The 20,094-nt window shown below is 33.9% G+C and overlaps 2 protein-coding genes across 2 annotated transcripts in view; one reads left to right on the forward strand and one right to left on the reverse strand.

The window, feature by feature from the left end:
* LOC133199571 (peptidyl-prolyl cis-trans isomerase FKBP1A-like) overlaps window positions 1-20,094 on the forward strand; it is a 159,183-nt gene that overhangs the window by 66,376 nt on the left and 72,713 nt on the right. The gene's annotated exons all lie outside the window — the stretch shown is intronic.
* Window positions 1-20,094, reverse strand: part of LOC133199573 (mediator of DNA damage checkpoint protein 1-like) — a 46,809-nt gene that overhangs the window by 15,079 nt on the left and 11,636 nt on the right. The window contains exons 13-20 of the mRNA XM_061335390.1: window positions 17,539-18,985; window positions 16,367-16,459; window positions 13,961-14,067; window positions 10,866-10,958; window positions 8,227-9,942; window positions 4,535-4,687; window positions 3,987-4,055; window positions 3,772-3,871 (exon numbers count right to left, since the gene is read on the reverse strand). Of these exons, the coding sequence (XP_061191374.1) occupies window positions 3,772-3,871; window positions 3,987-4,055; window positions 4,535-4,687; window positions 8,227-9,942; window positions 10,866-10,958; window positions 13,961-14,067; window positions 16,367-16,459; window positions 17,539-18,985 (3,778 nt within the window). The remainder of the gene's footprint in view (window positions 1-3,771; window positions 3,872-3,986; window positions 4,056-4,534; window positions 4,688-8,226; window positions 9,943-10,865; window positions 10,959-13,960; window positions 14,068-16,366; window positions 16,460-17,538; window positions 18,986-20,094) is intronic.

A 20,094-nucleotide genomic window follows, 5' to 3' on the forward strand; every position in this document is an offset into this window, starting at 1 on the left:
TTCGCAATATGCTGACGATACCTCTCTTATCTCGGATGGTTCACCAAGATCCATGGATGGTATTCTCCGAGAATTAGATTATTTTGCCAATATATCAGGTTTAAAAATAAATTTCTTAAAAACTAAAATGATATGGATTGGAAGTAAAAAATTCTCAAGGGAAGTATTCCATCACTCGAGGTGGAAGCTGGATTGGGATAATACAAATTTTGATCTTTTAGGAATAAAATTTTCAGTAAACTTGGATGAAATGCCTGACTTAAATTATTCCATAAAACTAAATGAAATCAAAATATTGTTAAATAAGTGGAGGTTGAGGAAACTTACCCCAATTGGAAGGTTAACAGTAATTAAAACTTTAATATTACCTAAACTAAACCATTTAATTCTTACTTTACCAAACCCTAAGTCAGAATTTTTGAAGATGTTTGAGACAGATATGTATTATTTTTTATGGGGTAGCAATATTCATAAGGTAAAGAACAAGAGGCCCATGGGCCACATCGCTCACCTGAGCACATTGGCTAGGGAAAAAAAAGCAAAAATCAGTTAAGTATTGAAAAGTAAATGGGGGGGGGGGGGGGGGTGAATTTTAAACTACCTGATGATGCTTTCATATCAATATAACAAATGGCATTGCTGTTCTTGAGCAGAAGATTTTTTCCCATATATTCATTTGTAAAAATTTGATCCCCCATTGTGGCCCCACCCTACCCCCGGGGTCCCTCATTTGAACAAATTTCATTCCACACTACCCAAGGATGCCTCCATATCAATTTTACTAATCATGGCTTTTCTGTTCTTGAGGAAAAGATTTTTTCCTGTATATTTCTATGTAAAACTTTGATCCCCCATTGTGGCCCAACCCTACCCCTGGGGGTCATGATATGAACAAATTTCATTCTACATTACCCAAGGATGCCTCCATATCAAATTTACTAATGCAGGCTTTTCTGTTCCTGAGAAAAAGATTTTTTCCTGTATATTTCTATGTAAAAGTTTGATCCCCCATTGTGGCCCCACCCTATCCCCAGGGGTCATGATTTGAACAAACTTGAATCTACACTACCAGAGGATGCTTCCATATAAATATGACCAATCATGGCTTTGCTGTTCTTAAGAAGAAGATTTTTAAAGATATTTTCCTATATATTTCTATGTAAAACTTTGATCCCCCATTGTGGCCTCTCCCTACCCCCAGGGGTCATGATTTGAACAAACTTGAATTTACACTACCTGAGGATGTTTCCACATAAGTTTCATCTTTCCTGGCCCAGTGGTTCTTCAGAAGAAGATTTTTAAATGATGCCATTATTTTTTCACTAATTCCTAATTATCTCCCCCTTGAAAGAGGGTGTGGCCCTTCATTTGAACAAACTTGAATCCCCTTCACCCAAGGATACTTTGTGGCAAGTTTGGTTGAATTTGGCTCAGTGGTTCTTGAGAAGAAGTCGAAAATGTGAAAAGTTTACAGACGGACAGACGGACGGACGGACAGACGGACGACGGACAAAATGTGATCAGAAAAGCTCACTTGAGCCTTCGGCTCAGGTGAGCTAAAAATGTTATAATCCAGGACTATAAATATGGAGGTCTTAAAATGATTGATTATACAGAATTCATTTCTGCTCTCAAATCAAGTTGGATCAGAAGACTTATTCACTCAAATGCAAACTGGGTAAAACTATTTGAAGCTGAAATAAAACTAGACATAAAAAATCTTTGGATAAGGGGTTCTGATTACATTCTGAATCTTTCAATAAAATTAAATAATGTTTTTTGGAAAGAAGTCCTGTCAAGCTGGGCAAGGCTAATTAGGATAAATCAAGAAAACAACAGACATGTGCTCTTTGAACATATATGGAATAATCCAAAGATTAAAATTAACAATAAATCTTACTTTTGGAAAAACTATTTTAATGAAGGCATTGTTTTTCTTATTGACCTTTTTAACAATGAAGGTAGTTTCATAAGTTTTGACTCCTTAATAAACTTGAAAGTGAAAACAAATTTTATTGAATATAATGGTCTTAGGACCGCAGTGTTAGATAGACTGAAAAATATAAACAATAATGAAACTAAAAATATAAAGTCAATTGGACCACATATTCCAAATTCCATTTATGTGTATTATAAACATGATAAAGGTTGTAAGGACATGTACAATATATTTATAAGTAAAAAGAAAGAGCCAGTCAACTCGCTCAAAAAATGGAAAGAAAACAGTATTTCCCTTTGTGAAGCAGACTGGAATAAAATATTTGAACTTCCTTTTAAAATATCAAAAGAATCTAAATTTCAATGGCTACAATTTCAACTATTACATAGAATCATTCCAACTAATTATTATCTATTTAGACTTAAATTGATTGATTCTCCAGCATGTACTTTCTGCAGAAGTGATATAGAAACAATTGATCATTTATTTGTAGAATGTTTTTATGTAAAAGAACTCTGGAGTACCATTGAAGAATGGATTTTCAACAAGTTTAACATCCACTGTAGTTTTGATAGACAAGCAATACTATTTGGTAAATTTGAAAATATGAATGTTTATAAATTTCAGAATCTTTTAATACTTATTGTAAAACAATTTATTTTGGGTAGTAAATATAAGAAGGTCCTAAAAATAAATGTTGACGCTGTACTAAAGGGGATCACAGATAGAATTTTTATTGAAAAAGTTTTGTTGTTTAAAAGTTGTAGATATGAGGAATATGAAAGGCATTGGCAAAATATTTGTGATGCACTGTAATTAATACAGATATATATATTTCCTATTACCTATTTGATTCAGAAGAAAAAATTAGATTGATTATTTACCATTTTGTATTATTTGTAATATAGAATAATTGTTTTCTTTGCTGACCCCCCCCCCTTTTTTTTGTTTCTGTTTGTTTTTTTTCTCTCTCTCTAAACAACTTTCATAGTGTATAAAAGTAGATCTGTGTAAATATGATTAAGACAAGACAAAATATGTGTAATCGGATGTTAACTTGTACCAAATGATGAAATTTATGTTGTATACATATACCTATGAAAGTGTTATAACAATAAAAAAAAAAAAAAAAAAAAAAAAAAAATATTTTGTCAGAAAGTTCAGTTAAGCTTTTCTGAATATTGTGTCTGGAGGGGAGTGGGGTATTTTTCATTCAAAATTGAATGTAATTGAAAAGTAATTGTGAATTACATGCTTTTTCTCAAAAGTAATTAATTTAATTACAATTACATGTAATTGAAAATTTGGTCAATTACACATTACTTTCAATTACATCGAAATTTGTAATTAATTACGGTCAATTAACATTACACATTACCATTACCCCATCCCTGTAGCTGATATGAACTTTTGTGGGATTATGTGGACTCATTATGGCAGCGTGGCATAATTACATAATCTTTCACGGACTTTTTTTTTTACCAAACTTTAAAAAGCACTACGTCGAATTATTTGAGATGTAGAGTTCAATATGCATGTTGCGTGATGTTATAGGCACATACTAATGTATCACTTTCAGCTTAGTCAGGGCCCCATCCCTGATAGCTGCGATATTTTTTTCTCTAGTTTAAAAGGAAACAATTTCTTTTCTATAAAATAGGTCGGGGAAATAAATTTCAAACAAAAATGTCTTAAAAGGATTTTTTAACAAATCTAATTAAAACCTTTAAACACTTCTGTGGACGTGCAGCTTAAAAAAGTAGGATTTACCTACAAACATTCCTGAGGACTTTGAACTTTCCTACAAACATTCCTGAGGACTGTGTTCTTACCTACAAACATTCCTGAGGACTTGCAACTATCCAACCAGAGAGGATTAACAATGGGGACTCCTCTAGCCAAACAACACAAAAACTTCACTGTTCTCCTAACCTACAAATATTCCCACACTCAGGAATTTAAAACAAGTACCAGTACTGCCATCTAAGAGTAATCATGCAGTCTTTAACTACGTAAAAAAAAATCAGTACAATTTGTTATATCTGACCTTGTCTGTGACCAGGTGTGTACATTCCTGAACAGCATCTACAAGGTGTCCTCCTAGGTCCTTCACTACCTGATGGTAAAAATATATATAAATATAGAAACTAAATACTGTCATTGATAGATTCAATTTCAATGTTTCTTCAATTTAAATTCTCCTGATGTGATAAATTCAATTTTTGAATAGCAATATATTTCTCATTGTTTTGGCATAACAAAATCTCTGGAGTTTCTTTTTTATTTTAGTCCGCGTTTGATTTTTTTTTTTTATTTAAAGTACACATGACAGTTCAATGATTTCATATTCCTCTTCTTAATTTTTTTCCCCTTCATCTTGTTACATCCACGGGTGCTTAAGGATCCCCCTTTTGAATACACACCCCTTGGCATTTTTTACTTTTTTCTCAAAAATTAGCTTTTAATGACATATTACATATAAAATTTTACAAAAATTTCAAAATAATAATATATAAAATGCCTTTTGTAAACTGCAATCCCATAGGAAAGTGACATAACTGGGGACTAAACTGATATACATTGTAAAAGTCTAACCTTCTGTCCTTGTTCATCTGTAACTCCAGTAAACATTACTTTGGGTTTCATTGGATCCACAGACTTTCTCCTCAGTGCTGCTGATGGTGAATCTGTTGTTTTAGCAGATTTTTTTCCCTGTTGAGGGGTTGATGGAGGCTCCATTTTGGATTTCTTTAATGAAACTTCATTTTTGGCCTGTGAATACATGTTTTTGAGAGGATATTTTTACATTGCTTGTGTAGTGGTGAAAACATTTGGTATGAACATTTTAAAATTGGCAAGTCATCACAGCACAAATAATTTTTTCCCAGTATTTCCAATGTTAATACTGTATACAGAGTTATAATTTAGCACCGTTTTAAATTTGCTAACATTTGTGTTTTCTTTGAATTTGACCCCTTTTAAAATTGCAATGAGGGCAAAAATAAAACAGGGGCAAAACTGTTTTAGTACTTTGTTTCTTAAAAAATAAAAATGTGTTTGTGGAACAATGATGGCAGGTTTTGTAAAAGTAGATCAATGTCATGGGGTAAAAAATATTGATACCCAAAGAAAGGTCTTGTCACAAGGAATACACAAGTGCAATCTGAAAGCCTTAGTATCAACTGTTCAGAAGTTATGGCCAAGGTTTCAGTTTTAGAACTCCAAAGTAAAGGTCAAGAGGTCAAAATGTTGGTACTCAGAGAAAAGTCTTGTCACAAGGAATGTGAAATATGAAAGCCTTAACACCAACTGCATAGTTGCCAACTCACCCGATTTCGTCGGGTTACACCTGATTTTTCTACCCTTAACCCGATTATTTTTTATGACACGGCGGGTCATGCTTTTCACCCGATTTTTGCCGAACAACCCGAAAATCTCCCGATTTCCGGATTTGGTTCGTAAATTAGGTTGCACTTTAAACTTCCAGTTACAACCCAAGCTTGGATTTACGTAAACAATGCCGATGGCTATGTTCAGTAGGCCGTGTGTACCATTAAATTATCAGTGCAGGTGTAAACAATTACCAGAGTTGTTTTGACAAATTAAAGTTTGAAGTCAATTTAAAATGGCTTCCGATAGAACGAGCTGGTTATCAGGGCCAGCAGGAACAAATTGAACCAAGAAAAAGAGAAACGATATTTATGTACATATCAAGGAATCTTGGAAAACAACTTTCATTAGATAAAATAAAGTGTTCGAAGATAGTGTAGGCATAACTGTACATTGAATAGCACTTGTTAATTAAATTAATTCAAGAGAGAAAAAATTACTTCAAAACCAAAATTTGAATACAAATCTAGCACAAATTTCCTTGTGCTTCAAATCGGCAATGCAGATTTTGAAAGACTTTCCTTTAACTGTAAAAAAATGCACACTTAATTCAGGTCAATACTGAATAATGAAACCTTCAATGCTCTTATTTAACATGTAATTTAATCAATATAAATTAAATTTTTCTCATTGCAAGTTAAAATGCTTATATATATATATATATATATATATATATATATATATAGATATAGATATAGATATATATATATATATATATAATTTAATCATGGTAAATGTGTCGTGAATGTCGTTACGCGTTATGACCAGATTTTTTACTTTCCAAATCTGGTCATGACCAGATATTTACATGTTGGAGGTTGGCAAGTATGCAACTGTTTAAAAGTCATGGTCAGGTTTAAGTTTTTTCAAAAGAAGGTCAAACTCAAAGGTCAATGTCATAATTTCAGAAACATTGGTATTTAAAGAAAAGCCTTGTAATAAGGAATACACTTGTGAAATACGAAAGCCCTAGTACCAACATTTAAAAGTGACAGCTACCTTTAATTTTTTTCAAAAGTAGGTCAACTTCAAGGTCACGATTTCAAAAATGTTGGTACCTAAAGAAAAGTCTTGTTACAAGGAAATATATATATGTGAAATACAAAAGCCCTAGCCCAACCTTTTAAAGTTAAAGCCAAGGTTAGTTTTTTTTCAAAAGAAAGTCAAACTCCAAGGTCCTAAGGTAAAAAATGTTGGTACCCAAAGGATCTTGTAATAAGGAAAATATATGTGAAATATGAAAGCCCTAGCACCAATTTTTTACAGTTGTTGCCATGATTAAATTATTTTTAAGGGTGGATCAAACTCAATGGTCTAGGTCAAGCGGACAAAAATGTTGGTACCCAAAGATAGGTCTTGTCACAAGGATCTCATACGAAATATGAAAGCCCCAGCATTAACCATTTTAAAGTTATTTTAAAGTCATTTTAAAGTTATGGGCAAGGTTTAAGTTTTACAAAAGTAGGACAAACTGCAAGGTCATGAGGTCAAAAATGTTGGTACCCAAAGAAAGGTCTTGTCACAAGGAATACATAGGTGAAATATGAAAGTCCTATAACAAACCATTCAAAAGTTATGGCCAAGATTAAAGGGGAAGGAAATAAGCACCACCTTCAAATTTACCTGGAAGTATCATGTGATTAAACATATAATTATATTTCCAGGGGCTGACAAATCCCATTGCCTGACGCCCGGGGCTAGTGAATTTTAGAGGCGGGCAAATGAATCTTTTATAGGCACTTGTCCGTGGGCAACTAACTTTAAAAAATCAATCCATAATTTAAAAAAAAATGTCCTAGTTTTACACGAAATCGAAACTATTTTGTCTTAAAAGTTATCTTCCTTTGCTTATCAAACTTCGAAAGTGATCTTTCATTATCAATTCATTGCAAGTCTTGCCGAAACTTTAAGTGAACCAAAAGAGACAAATTGGCATTGGGGAAATGGAGAAAGTTTAAACAAATATGTGGCAGAAAAACGATCAGAGCTGATGAAAAGTACACCGTCAACACTCATAGTCTGGTTAGTAATGATGTTAGCGAAAGAACCACAAAATGGTCTAAGCATACTAAGTATGAGAAAGAAAAACAACGGAAACAATTATTCCTACCAAATGGCAAAAGACATGTGAAGGGCTGAATTACAATTTGGCTGTAGTTTTCAACTGTCACCAATGTTCAGAACAACATTTCAGTGATTCTTAGTACAACTGTACCGAAAATTTTCCGATTTGGAGACGAATTTATTCATTATGATGAATATGAAATGCTGGATAGTAGACTACAATGAAAGAATGAAAGGGAATGTGTTTTGTTGTTTTAGATGAAATTGAAACTATTTTGTCATAAGAGTTATCTTTAATTTATAGTTTATGATGGGGTCAGCCCCTGATTTCTAAAGTTTTACAAGTATGAGAGACATTGTAATACTGTTCAATGGAGTGAAAATTTATAAAGCTTCAACAGAGTGCAAAAGAGTAAAATAACCATTCTTGGGAGAGAAGTTACCAGTATCATAACAACTGTGTTTGTGATGTCTGATTCAATTCCCATTTTGCTTGTACAAGCTACTGGGAACCACAACAGGATGCTCTGGCCATTTTTACAGACATTTTCTATGAAATTTAGCCCCAAATCAGGGTTTTTAAGTCTTTTTAGTTAGAGGCTCAGTCAGGACTTCACAGACTTTTTCCATTTTGTTTAGCACACATGGCACAAAACAACGCAAAAAGCAGATAGCAACAAGTCACCTGAGTGACTCAGGTGAAAAAAAGAATACTTCCATAATTCTAAAACAACAATAAAAAATGCATTTAATTTTACATGTAAATAAGAAAACAATCTTTGGGCAGAATCACTGAATGATGTGTTTGTGTTAAATTTTACTGTATACAGTACCTCTGCAGTGCTGTGTCTGCCACGCCCCCTTTTAGGGGCTCCTTTTGGCTTGTTACTATCCTGGGAGTCACTGCTCATCTCTGTGTCAGAGGTACCAGGTGGGGTATCCTGGTCATTTTTCACCTTTTTATTGCTGCCCTTTTTAGCTGAAGATTTCACATTATCAGCCTCACTCTGTCCTGACACTGAGCTGTCTCTGCTCCCTGATTCACCACCACCTTTCTCTGTCAATGAATGACCTCCTCCTCTTGACTTTCGCTTGGAGCCACTGTCGTCCTGTGTGACTTGACTGTCAGTCTGCTTTGTCACAGCCTTTCTTCTCCTTCCTCTTGTTGGCTCAGCAGATATAAAACTTTCCTGACTTTCTTCTGTTTTAACATCATGCACCTGTTTGGTCACTGACTTCCTTTTACTTTTCTTATCAGAATCACCATCACTAACTTCACTTTCATCCACCATGTCCTTATCCTGTTCCAGTTTTTCTTTGCCCCTTCCTTTCTGTTTTGTTTTTGTTTTACTTTCACTCATCACACTGTCAATAATCTCCTTACTCCCTTTTTCACTAGTATTGCTAGCTCCTTTTTTAGTTCTTGTGTTGTGAGATGAGGTGCTTGGTAATTCCTGTGAATCATTGCTAGTTTCTTCACTGATGATACTTAAGGCTTCTTTTTTCCTTGACCTTCTGGATCCAGGCTTAGAAATTGTTTCACTATTGTCCATTTCCATTTCTTTGTCTATACTTTCACCAGAAGGTTGTTCAAGCACATCCTCTACTTCTGAACTCACTGACGTTGCTGATACATGTATATCACTTTTTGTTCCTCTACCTTTCCTTTTTGTAGGAACACTCTCAGTTTCTGCTTTAGTGGAGCTTTTACAACCTTTGGTTTTTTTGTTCATTTCCTTTACAACTGGAGATTCTTCTGTTTTTCTTTCCTCAATATCATGGTCCTCTACTTTTTTCCCTCTAGATAAATGAGTTTCAGAATCTGTTGGTTCTTTATTTTTCGCTCTATCAGCAGTGTCACTACTCTCCTGTTTTCCTCCTTCAGATTTAACAGCCTTTACATCAGACAATGACTGATCTACTTCATTATCTACTGTTCTCCTTTTACGCCTTCCTCGGCCTTGGCTGATGCTTCCTTCAGGCTGTTCTGAATTCTGAGAGACTGGTTCTTGTGACTTGCTGCCACGCTTTCCTTTTTTACCTTTTGCCATGTCTCTCTCCACTCCCTCATTTTGCATCTTTTCACCACTCTGAGAAGAAGTGGGTTCCTCAGAGTGGGATTCTGTTTTAACTTGCTGGGATTTTCTCTTTCCTCTTCTTCCACCACTACTCCCCTGAGAAGATTCTTCTTCCACATTTAATTTTTCATCCCCTTTCTGTGTGATTACACTTTCACTTTCCATTTCTTCCAAAGGTGGAGTTTCCTCCACATCAATTACTTTCACCTGTTTATCTTTAACTCCTTGTGTTTCTTTACTCCCTGATTTATTTGTTTTTGTTCCTCCTCTTCCTTTTGCAGATGATGGTATTTCAGCCTCAGATGGTGGATCTAATGATAATTTCTTGATTTTTCCTTGGGTAGGGATGGCTGCTTTTGTGAGATTTGGAAGAGATCTTCTATTTCTTCCAGTAGACCTTGATTCTGGAAACTCCTCTGCAGGTTTTAGTTTGGATCCAGTAGCTTCATTCAACAGAACTTCTGACTCTCTCTACAAATACAAGCCCCACATAAATGCATTGTTTAAAATCACATTTAAACTAGAGGCCCACGAGCCACAACACTCACCTGAATCAATTTGATGTTTTCATCACCAGATTTTTTTCTCCTATACATTCTTATGTAAAACTTTGATCCCTAGTTGTAGACCCATCCTATCCTACTCCTGGGGGTCATGACTTTAACAAACTTGAATCAACACTACCTGAGGATGCTTCCATATCAATCTGACTAATAATGGCTTTGCTGTTCTTGGAAAGATTTTTTAAAGAATTTTTTCCTATATCTTCCTATGTAAAAGTTTGATCCCTCATTGAGGTCCCTCTTTACCCCTGGGGGTCATGAATTGAACAAACCCTGCACTACCTGAGGATGCTTCCATATCAATATATGACTAATCATGGCTTTGATGTTCCTGAGAATAGGATTTTTTCCTATACACTCCTAAGTAAAACTTTGATTCCCCATTGTAAACCCACTCTACCCCAAGGGTCATGATTTGAACAAACTTGAATTTACACTATGTAATGAAAGTTTCATATAAGTTTCAACTTTTCTGTCCCACTGGTTTTTGAGAAGTAGAATTTTCAAAAGATGCCACAAACTTTTCTCCAATTCTTTAAAAATCATCTCCTCTTAAAAGAGGATGTGGCCCTTCATCTGAACAATTTTGAATTCCATTCACTAAAGAATGCTTTGTGGCGAGTTCGGTTGAAATTGGCCCAGAGGTTCTGGAGAAGAAGTCAAAAATGTGAAAAGTTTACCTATAGACAGACAGACAGACAGATGCACAGACAGACTCTGGACAAAATGTGATCAGAAAAGCTTACCTGAGCTTTCAACTCAGGTGAGCTAATGTAAAGTATAAGAAATCTGCTATAATTTACAAGAGGAAATGTGTTGTGATATACGTACTTTTTCAAAGTGGACTTTTTTAGGTGAGGGTGACCTTCTTCCTGGACTGGCCAATGCTGACTTGTGTGGAGATGAGGGGGGAATTGGTACAGGCTGAAAAGTACAGTTATCATGATTATACCAGAAATAAAATTCAAGGTGTTTTTCCAAAGGTTAAAATGTACTTTACATGTCTATCAAATTTAATACAGTTGAACTTTGTCATCTTTAACACCAATATTTTGAACATCACTGATATGTCAAAAAGTGTTGGGAGTCCCAGCCAATTTTTCTTTAAGTGTTTTACCCTTGTTGATAAATTCAAGATAAGAAGGTTTGAATGTTTATGTTAACAATTAACATTTTCACGCTTCACATTTCTCAATACCGTATTTGGCTGAATATAATATGCACTTTTTTCCTGAAAAATGTTTTTGTGAGCAAGGGGTGCGTATTTTACACCATAATAGGATTTTGATAGTTTTTTCTTTCAGGTGAAACACGCCTATCATACAGACATATCATAGTATTACCTAGAAACATGGGCAATTTCTTGTTATCGCTGTATTTAAGGGGATGAAGGACACATGGTCACATGACTGTTTTACTACGTCATAGTCACCGTTTATATAAGTGCAAAATGTGTAAAGCATCAGTTCTTGTATATATTTTTGACAATTTTTTTTTACTTTAATTACCATCTTATACATATATATTTAAAAAAAGTTTTACATTCTTGTAAACATTAACAAATTATGAAAAAGATTGATCCACTCCTTTGTTTCCCTAAACTGCACGTCTCCAACAAGCCGTGACGTCATACACGATCTGTTAGTACAGCAAGATCATACTCGGTGAATGCAGGGGCAGTATTATAATGTAAAAACAGGTAATAACCAGAATATAATGAATTATTTTAAGAAACGGGGAACACAAAAATTATGTTTGCATGGCTGATGAGGGAAATCTTATGTAGGTATATCTTATTTCGCTTATTTAGCTTACGTGTGACGTCATAGTTGGTTTTTCCCATACTCGAGAAATGAAAACATGACACGTTTTTGTCCTGCTTATGTCCTCTTAAACGATATCCTGTGCAATATTGAGGTCAGCTTCACCATTCGAAATTTTTACAGTTAATCAATAATTTGAAGGGCTTGCATTTCAACGTAAATTTAAAAATATTGAATGATAGAATCTTTTGTAAATTATGTTTTTTGTTGTTTAAGTTGTCTTAAAAAGTACGTAATTTTCCCTATCCAGATGCAGAGTGATAGAAGAAACTTGCTTTTTCGAATTTTAAACCCTATTCATACTCTGAAATATTTTAAAAGATACATGTCCACTTACATATTTTTTATATATGCTTAAAAAATCTCATTATGGACAGAGTAATGAGCCTGGAAACATGGAGAATTAAAACTACACTTAGATACTGTAAGGCATAGTATCTGTCAATCAATATCTTGAAAATAAGGTCAGAAACCTAATGATATAACTGCTTTAAGATATGTGGGACATACTTAATTAGAAATATATAGAATATTAAAAAAATTGAATGACAGGTATTTTTACAGCTCAAGGTTCTTCTTCCCCTTAAAACTTCGGAAGATTATTGTTGGAAGGTAGGCCTGTTGAGAATGTTCTATTTATAATCTGTTGATAATGATAATTTGTTGTTAAATGATATTTAAAACAAGTTAAAATTAATTTGAGCTGCATATTCGTCGTCTCCATGTAGGCCGCCATTGACGATGTTATTTATAGACGTTCACGCATTCCTTTGCCACGTGCTTGCGCAATCATTGTACACACATGTACCTTATCAGACACTTGGTAGGGAAAAAAAATTGAGCAATTTCTATAATGAAATACAATAAATCAACATTTATTTGGGGTTTTAATCAACACGGTGAAAATACATTTCAACATAAACACCCCACTATACCACTGTATACTATATGTCCCAATCGAAGCCAATGTTGCAAACACCTGTGCTTGTCACTTGATTTCAACACCCCTCCAGGCAAATAAATTGTCTATCAACTCCTAAGCATTGTTTTTACAGTTAGAGCAATGATTATTTACTGTCCTTAATAATGGCTTTGATTGTTTTCTTTGTTAAAATTCAGGGGTCGAATTTTAGCCTTCGTACATTATCTTTCGTATGAACTTGTGTTGATTACCACATATTAAACAGTTAAACACTTGTTAAATGTAATTTTACTTTAATTATCTTATATTTATCGGCCTCTTGTTAAATTAATTAAGAGTTTAAAAAGGAAATAAGAAGTCTGTTAAAACTTAAGTGTTATAATTACTCATGCTCTGTAGAAAATAAGATATCTGCGAAGATTACATGTACCTCGATATATAAAGACATGATTTATGCTGTGTCAATCTGTTCAAACTAAAATTCAACAGAATTTCATGCTTTGTTAAGATAAAATTATTTCAGCAAGGATAAAGACGTGTAATGTCACAATTGCCGTTAGCTAAAAATAAAATAAAATGCAATATTTCATGCTTTCTTGAATAAAATCATTACCACACGAAGATTTAAACAGCAATGTTTAAGTGGAAGATTTATATATTTAGCCTGATATAAATTTAATGGGACGACATTGTGTGCTTTGCTAAAATTAATAAAATTATACCGCAATATTTAAAGACATCATTGCCGTTAGCTTAAAAATGATTTATAATGCACAATTTAATTATTTCTTTGAATAATACTGCCATGCTCAAAATCAGGAGTACCGTAAGCTCAAAAAAAAAAGTCCGTGTATGAAAATTTATCGTGCTTAAATTTTCAATACATCATTTCCACAAAGAATTTAAGTTAAAATAACCGGATGTAAAAAAGACAACATTACTGCTTGGTCAATTTTTTTGACAGCATATAATACAACCAAACTGCGTTTTTCCCCAAATTTTCAAGTCAAAAAAAGGGGTGTGCGTATTTTACACCAATGCGTATTATATTCAGCCAAATACAGTAATTCATAATTCAGTCTGTTTTATCACTCTGTTAAGCAAATCCTTCAATCAATATTGCCTTATGGTTTGACTAAAAACTGGAATAATTTCTCAAAACAAACATTACGATATCATACCAAAACATCCGGTTTTTCTTGTATTATTTTAACTGGTTCAACAGGTGTGCTATCCTCTACCTCTACTCCCAGTAATTCTGAGATTGGTGGTGTAGTGCTTCCTTCATCTGTTGAATTTTTCTTTGATATATTAAATGTAACTAGAACTGTCCAATAGGGACAAATACCCCCCGCTGGGTTTTTCAGAGAAAGTACCAAATCACTAATGTTTTCTAGATGTGAGAGGTGTTCACAATTTCCTTAAATATTTCCAGTGAAAATTTAATTACTCATTATATTTTTTATACGTCCATCTTAAGACGGGACGTATTATGTTATAGCGTTCATGTCCCTCCGTCCGTCTATTAGCTTTTTCATGTCCGACTCATAACTTTAATACTATTAGGCCTAGAATTATCAAATTTTTTCAGCTGATACATCTAGGGTAGAAGGTTGTCGCACATTAAAACCAGGTCGTTCTGACCTTTAATAAAGACGCTATGGCTAAATATGGAAAAATCATAACTAGAAAACCATTAGACTTAGAATCAAAAAAATTTGTCTTTAAACTTTTAAATTACACAATCCCAAAAGATGTCGGAGTATTGCAGTATCTTTATTAAAAAAGTGTTAAATCAAGAAAATACTAGTCTTATTTTTTTTCATTATGTTCTTTACACCAATCTGTAACAAGAAAAATTCCACCTCTCCCATGGGTGTAATGATCAGGCACTGGTCAAGGAAAATTTTGATAGCAGAAAATTGCATGTCAAATTAGAGATAAATTAATGAGTTTAGTGTGAGGTGATAACTGGTAGATCATCTCTGATCAAGCAGGTGTTATCTACATCTCTTGGGAAATGGGCAAAAGGAATTGTTCTTGTTGGCTAGTCTTACTTTCAAGATAAATTTGATGTAATTAAAACTAATTTGATATTGTTTATAATAATTAAAACTTATATGTTATTGTATAATATAATTTAAACTAATTATTTATTGTACATTTTTTATTTGAATTTTTATATCTTTACAACAAATTGCAGACTGCCTTGTCTCACTAAGATGTCATTCGACCAATTGAATCTAAACTGTTTATGATAATTTAACAATATTTGATGGGCGTATAATGCTGTGGTGGGGCACTTTATTTTAATGAATGAAACTAAGGTGCAGCCTAATAAAACATCAACACTAATAATTACAGTGTTTTTTATTACATTAAAAAATAGTTTGCAACTATCTGTCATCTTTGTGAGACATGACACTCTGCAAATTGATTGTTGAAAAAAAAATATCATAATTAATTATACAAAATCAAATTGATTTTAATACCTTTATATCAAACTCATTTTAAAAATAAAAGGCTGGTTTTAGTAACTATGTATTTTGACAGACATAAATAACAATTAAGAGACTTAGACAACAGAGATCTTTATTTCTTTCTGCCCAATTCCCCGGAGATATAGATAAGACCTGCCTGATCAGAGATGCCCTAACAGCTTCCCACACTGAACTCATTAATTAATCTTTAACTGGATGCATGTCCACTCATTACTCCCAAGGGACAAATGGATTTACACTATCTGCTGTGTAATGTAAAAACTGTTTTTAATACTTTGTGGGTTTTTTTTTAGTTCTAATGAGTAGTTTTAAGCTGTAGTTCACATTTTTGTACAGATGTTCTAGATTCTATGTCTCAAACCTTAGACATGAACCCGAAATGACTAAGTCAATAAAAATTTTAAAAAAACACCTGTAAAATGCAGAAAAATTATCAAATAATGTTGAAAATACCAGGTGCACATCTTCATATGGTAAATAATAAGTGTACAAATTTTCATACAAATCTATGCAATAGTTTCTGGGAACAGATCCAGACAAAACCACATAATAAAAATGAAAAAACACCTGTAAAATGCAGAAAAATTATTCAATCATAATGAAAATACCAGGTGCACACCTTCATATGGCGAATAATAAGTGTACAAATTTTCAGACAAATCCTTCCAACAGTTTCCAAGAAATGGTCAGGACAAAATCTCGTCTACAGACAGACGGACAGACAGACGGACAGACAGACGGACATGATGATTCCAATATACCCCCCCCTAAACTTCGTTTGCGGGGGGTATAATAAGACAGTACCCCATGAAATGGTTTAAATAAATGAAACCATGAGGGGGCCATTATAATAAACTTTTATAAAATATGAATATCCTTTCCAATCTCTGAACAATGTAATTAAAATCTGCTAAAAATGTGTTGACTTAATTGTTCAGTAGGATTAATTGTTACAAGATTTATACTGGTCTGTACTTCAAATTGATTGACAGGACAGTCAATTCTCAACATGTCTGCAAGAACCATTACCAAGTTTTTGAATGACTGGTGATAAAATAATAATTTATTTGTTTTAATTGATATTACCACCTTCCTCCATACAATAGGCCTGTGTGGGTTGTAGGTCCTCCTCATCACACACCATTGTATAAGGTACAGTCTGGGCTATACCATCAACACCTGTGTTAAAACATTAAACTGCACAATGAAGCAAAACAACAAGTTAATTTGTCAGAGCTTGTAAACTGAATTATTATTCTTCATAATAATACAGTCAATCTGACTGGTTTAGAGCATGTCATATGTCTTTCTCACCAACAGCATGACAAATGTGTTGTTTCATTTTAGATGACAATGAATTAATGCAAACGAGCAATGTACTGCAGGGTGGCATTAGATGAAAATAAAATGTTGTAAGCAGGGTTCCAAATTCACTATATATGACTCACAAAATGCAAGTAGAATATCCAAATAGCAAGTTGAAAATTTGGTAACTCGCAAAAAATTGCAAGTTGATTATTAACATTGTAACTTTACCCGGGAAAAAAATGTCCATCCCTTCCCAATTTTAGTTTTCAGTTTTGCTAGCTACAGTCTACATATCCACCATTTTTAAATACCAGCATGGTGAATCAGAATGCAAAGGTTACCAAGTTTTGATAGTCATGTGCTTCAAAAAAACAGTTGAGAACGATCAAACCTTTCAGGGTCATCGTACGTTTTTCTCTATTTTTCTGTTAAAAAATGACATTTCTAACACACACACACACACACACTTCATGTATTCTTGTTTTAAACTCAGGGTCAAAATTCAAATGTCATTTTGGGCCACAAAACATAATCTTTTGATGAAACACTAATTTGATCAATATTTTAATACATCTATGTTTAAAGTGGAAATGTTTCTGGATAGGAAAGGTTTTTTTCCTGCCATAAATTGGAAATTTTTTTCTGCAGTAAAAAGTACAAGGTCACATATTGGCATAATGTTACATAACTCATTGCTTCATTATGATTCACAAACATGCAAAATATTAAGACCCTTTGTTAAAAAGATTCATAAAATATTAAGTCCAGAGAATCAAATGGGATTCACAATTTTTTGATTGGACTTCTAAATATTACCTGGGCCAAAGGAAAATTTAAATCTTATCCTTACTTCGTTTTCAAAATATAGTTCTTACTACAGAAAGCTACTTCTCATTTTATTTTTAATAACCAGAGTGACGTGTACGTTTATACATATGATGATCACCTACTTGTGTCGGATTTCGTGTCATCCACCCTGCTATCCACTTCTTCCACCTCTGTAGTGGTTTTCTCTGTAGTAAAATCAGACACAGTCTCTTCCTTTGTGACCTCTTCACCCTTCCCTCCTGACTCCTCTGTGACATCAGCCATATTCTTGCTGCCCTTTCCCCTTCTGCCCCTTCCTTTTCTGGTAGTGGTATCCAGAGCTTTTTCCACAGGTTTATCTTCCACAATTAATGACTTTCTTTTGGATATGCGACCACTTCTCTTTGGTTGAATTTCCTCCGAATCCACTGTTACTTCAGATTTTGGTTCTGATTCTGCTGCAGATTTTTTGCCCCTGCCCCTGCCTCTCTTTCTAACAACTTGAACCTCCTCAATACCCTGTGTAATTTCAGAATGGTCATCAGTCTCAGCTTCAGTGTTTCTATCTGACCTAACTGTTGTGGATTTTGAAGGTCCACTGTCTGTTCCTTCATCAAACACCTGAGTAGGATCACATTCCAGAGCAACAGTTTCTGCTGTAGAATTACCTCTTTCCTTTACAATATTACATTCTTCATTGTCAAATACTTGTGTTGCTTCACATTCTCCAGATACGGTTTCAGCATCAGAAATTTTTTCATCCAACACTTGAGTTGAATCACTGTCTCCTTTTTCATCCTCACTTAGCTTGTCGTTAAACACCTGTGTGGCTTCATCCATGGCCACAGTTTCTGCCTCTGCTGCCTTGTTATCATCAAAAACCTGAGTTGCTTCACATTCAACAGCTACAGTCTCTGCTTCTGTGATTTTTTCATCACCGATCTCACATTCCAACACAACAGTTTCTGCTTCCGGAGTTTTTGCATCAAAGACCTGTGTAGCCTCACATTCCAGAACAACAGTCTCAGCTTCTGCTGATTTTTCATTCAAGACTTGTGTGGCCTCACATTCTATGGCTACAGTCTCTGCTTCTTTCATTTTACTGTCAAAAACCTGAGTAGCTTCACACTCCACCTGATCACATACAGCAAGTGTTGCAGCATCAGTAATCTCAGAAATCTTCTGTGTGGCATCATCTTCATTTACTTCAACCTCCACAACTGGAGCACATTTGGCATTTCTTCCATATTTCTTCCCTCCTTTAGCTCTACCTTTATTTTTAACCAATGTTTCTTCACTGATAGCTACAGTCTCATCACTGACGGCTACAGTCTCATCGCTGACAGCTACAGTCTGGTCACTGATAGCTACAGTCTGGTCACCAACAGCTACAGTCTGGTCAGTAAAGACCTGAGTTTCAGTTTCTTGATCTCCCTCTTTTGTTACAGTATCCTCGTCCTCTTCAGTGTCCTTGACATCGTCTGGAAGGTCACTGGCCAGAGTAGGATTAGCAAACAAGTGACTCATATCTGTCTCCTCTTCCTCATTCTCCTCCTCCTCCTCCACCTCCACCACAGGGATGTCCTCATCCTACAGTCACATTAACATTCAGATCTGCATCACAGACAAATAAACAAAGATCAAAGTACTTTAAGGTTGGACAAGCTGCTACTAACATTTTTTGGATTTACCTTCAGTGAAAAACTACTTAACTCACGAAAATATCTTGACCAACAATAAAATGCTCTAAAATCTTTTTTAGTCATATGTGTAATATGTTTTATATATATATATATATATATATATATATATATATATATATATATATATATATATATATATATATTAGGGATGTCAAAATATTTATTTTCTTTAGTCGAATATTCCATTGCATTATTCGAACGATAGTCGAATATATTCGAATCTTTTTCGGAAAATAAAATTTTATTTCAAATCTCATTGGTACATGACGTATTTAACCCCAAAACCTTTTTTTCAAATTTATTAAAAAGTAACAACAAAATTAATGTTACACAGAGATATTCACATGCACCTAAAATGTGGATAGCGTGTTTATATTAACTATATCTTGTCCATAAATCGGTCTGTAAAGATGTTTTTAGTAAGCATAAAAAATGACAGTACTATATATTTTTAAAGCTTATTAAAATAAATGGAGGGGGGTTAAAACACACACTATCCACACACCAGATGTCTTTGATAATGTTAAACAGTTGAACATACTTTTTGTCCCGGCTATCAAAATGTCTTTAAAATTTGTAAAAGAATATTAATTTTATAATACTTATCGTAGTGTTCAAACATGTTACGGCTATAATGGGTACATGGTATGAGATCAAGTCCAATTAATCATTTTACAAACAAAGCCCAGGATAGTGAGATTATTTTATTACAAAAACAACACATTAATTGACAAATTATTCTCGCGGAAGTGAAGCATTTCTAATTACTGTACTATCTACATGTAAAGTCAGCAGTTTTTAATGAGGAAAATTATCTTATCGACTATGTCCAAGGAAAGACGGTTTCTCAATTTTGAGAATTCCATCTCTTTATCACTCTTTTATTGAATTTATTTATTCGAATGTCGTTTCGTTATTCGATCGTCGGTCCATTCGACTGATAGTCGAATAGTCGACTATTCGTTGACATCCCTAATATATATATATATATATATA

Source organism: Saccostrea echinata, unplaced genomic scaffold, assembly GCF_033153115.1.
Source record: "Saccostrea echinata isolate AGI-Se365-2 ecotype Australia unplaced genomic scaffold, CSIRO_AGI_Sech_v1 ptg000034l, whole genome shotgun sequence".
Lineage (NCBI taxonomy): Eukaryota > Metazoa > Mollusca > Bivalvia > Ostreida > Ostreidae > Saccostrea > Saccostrea echinata.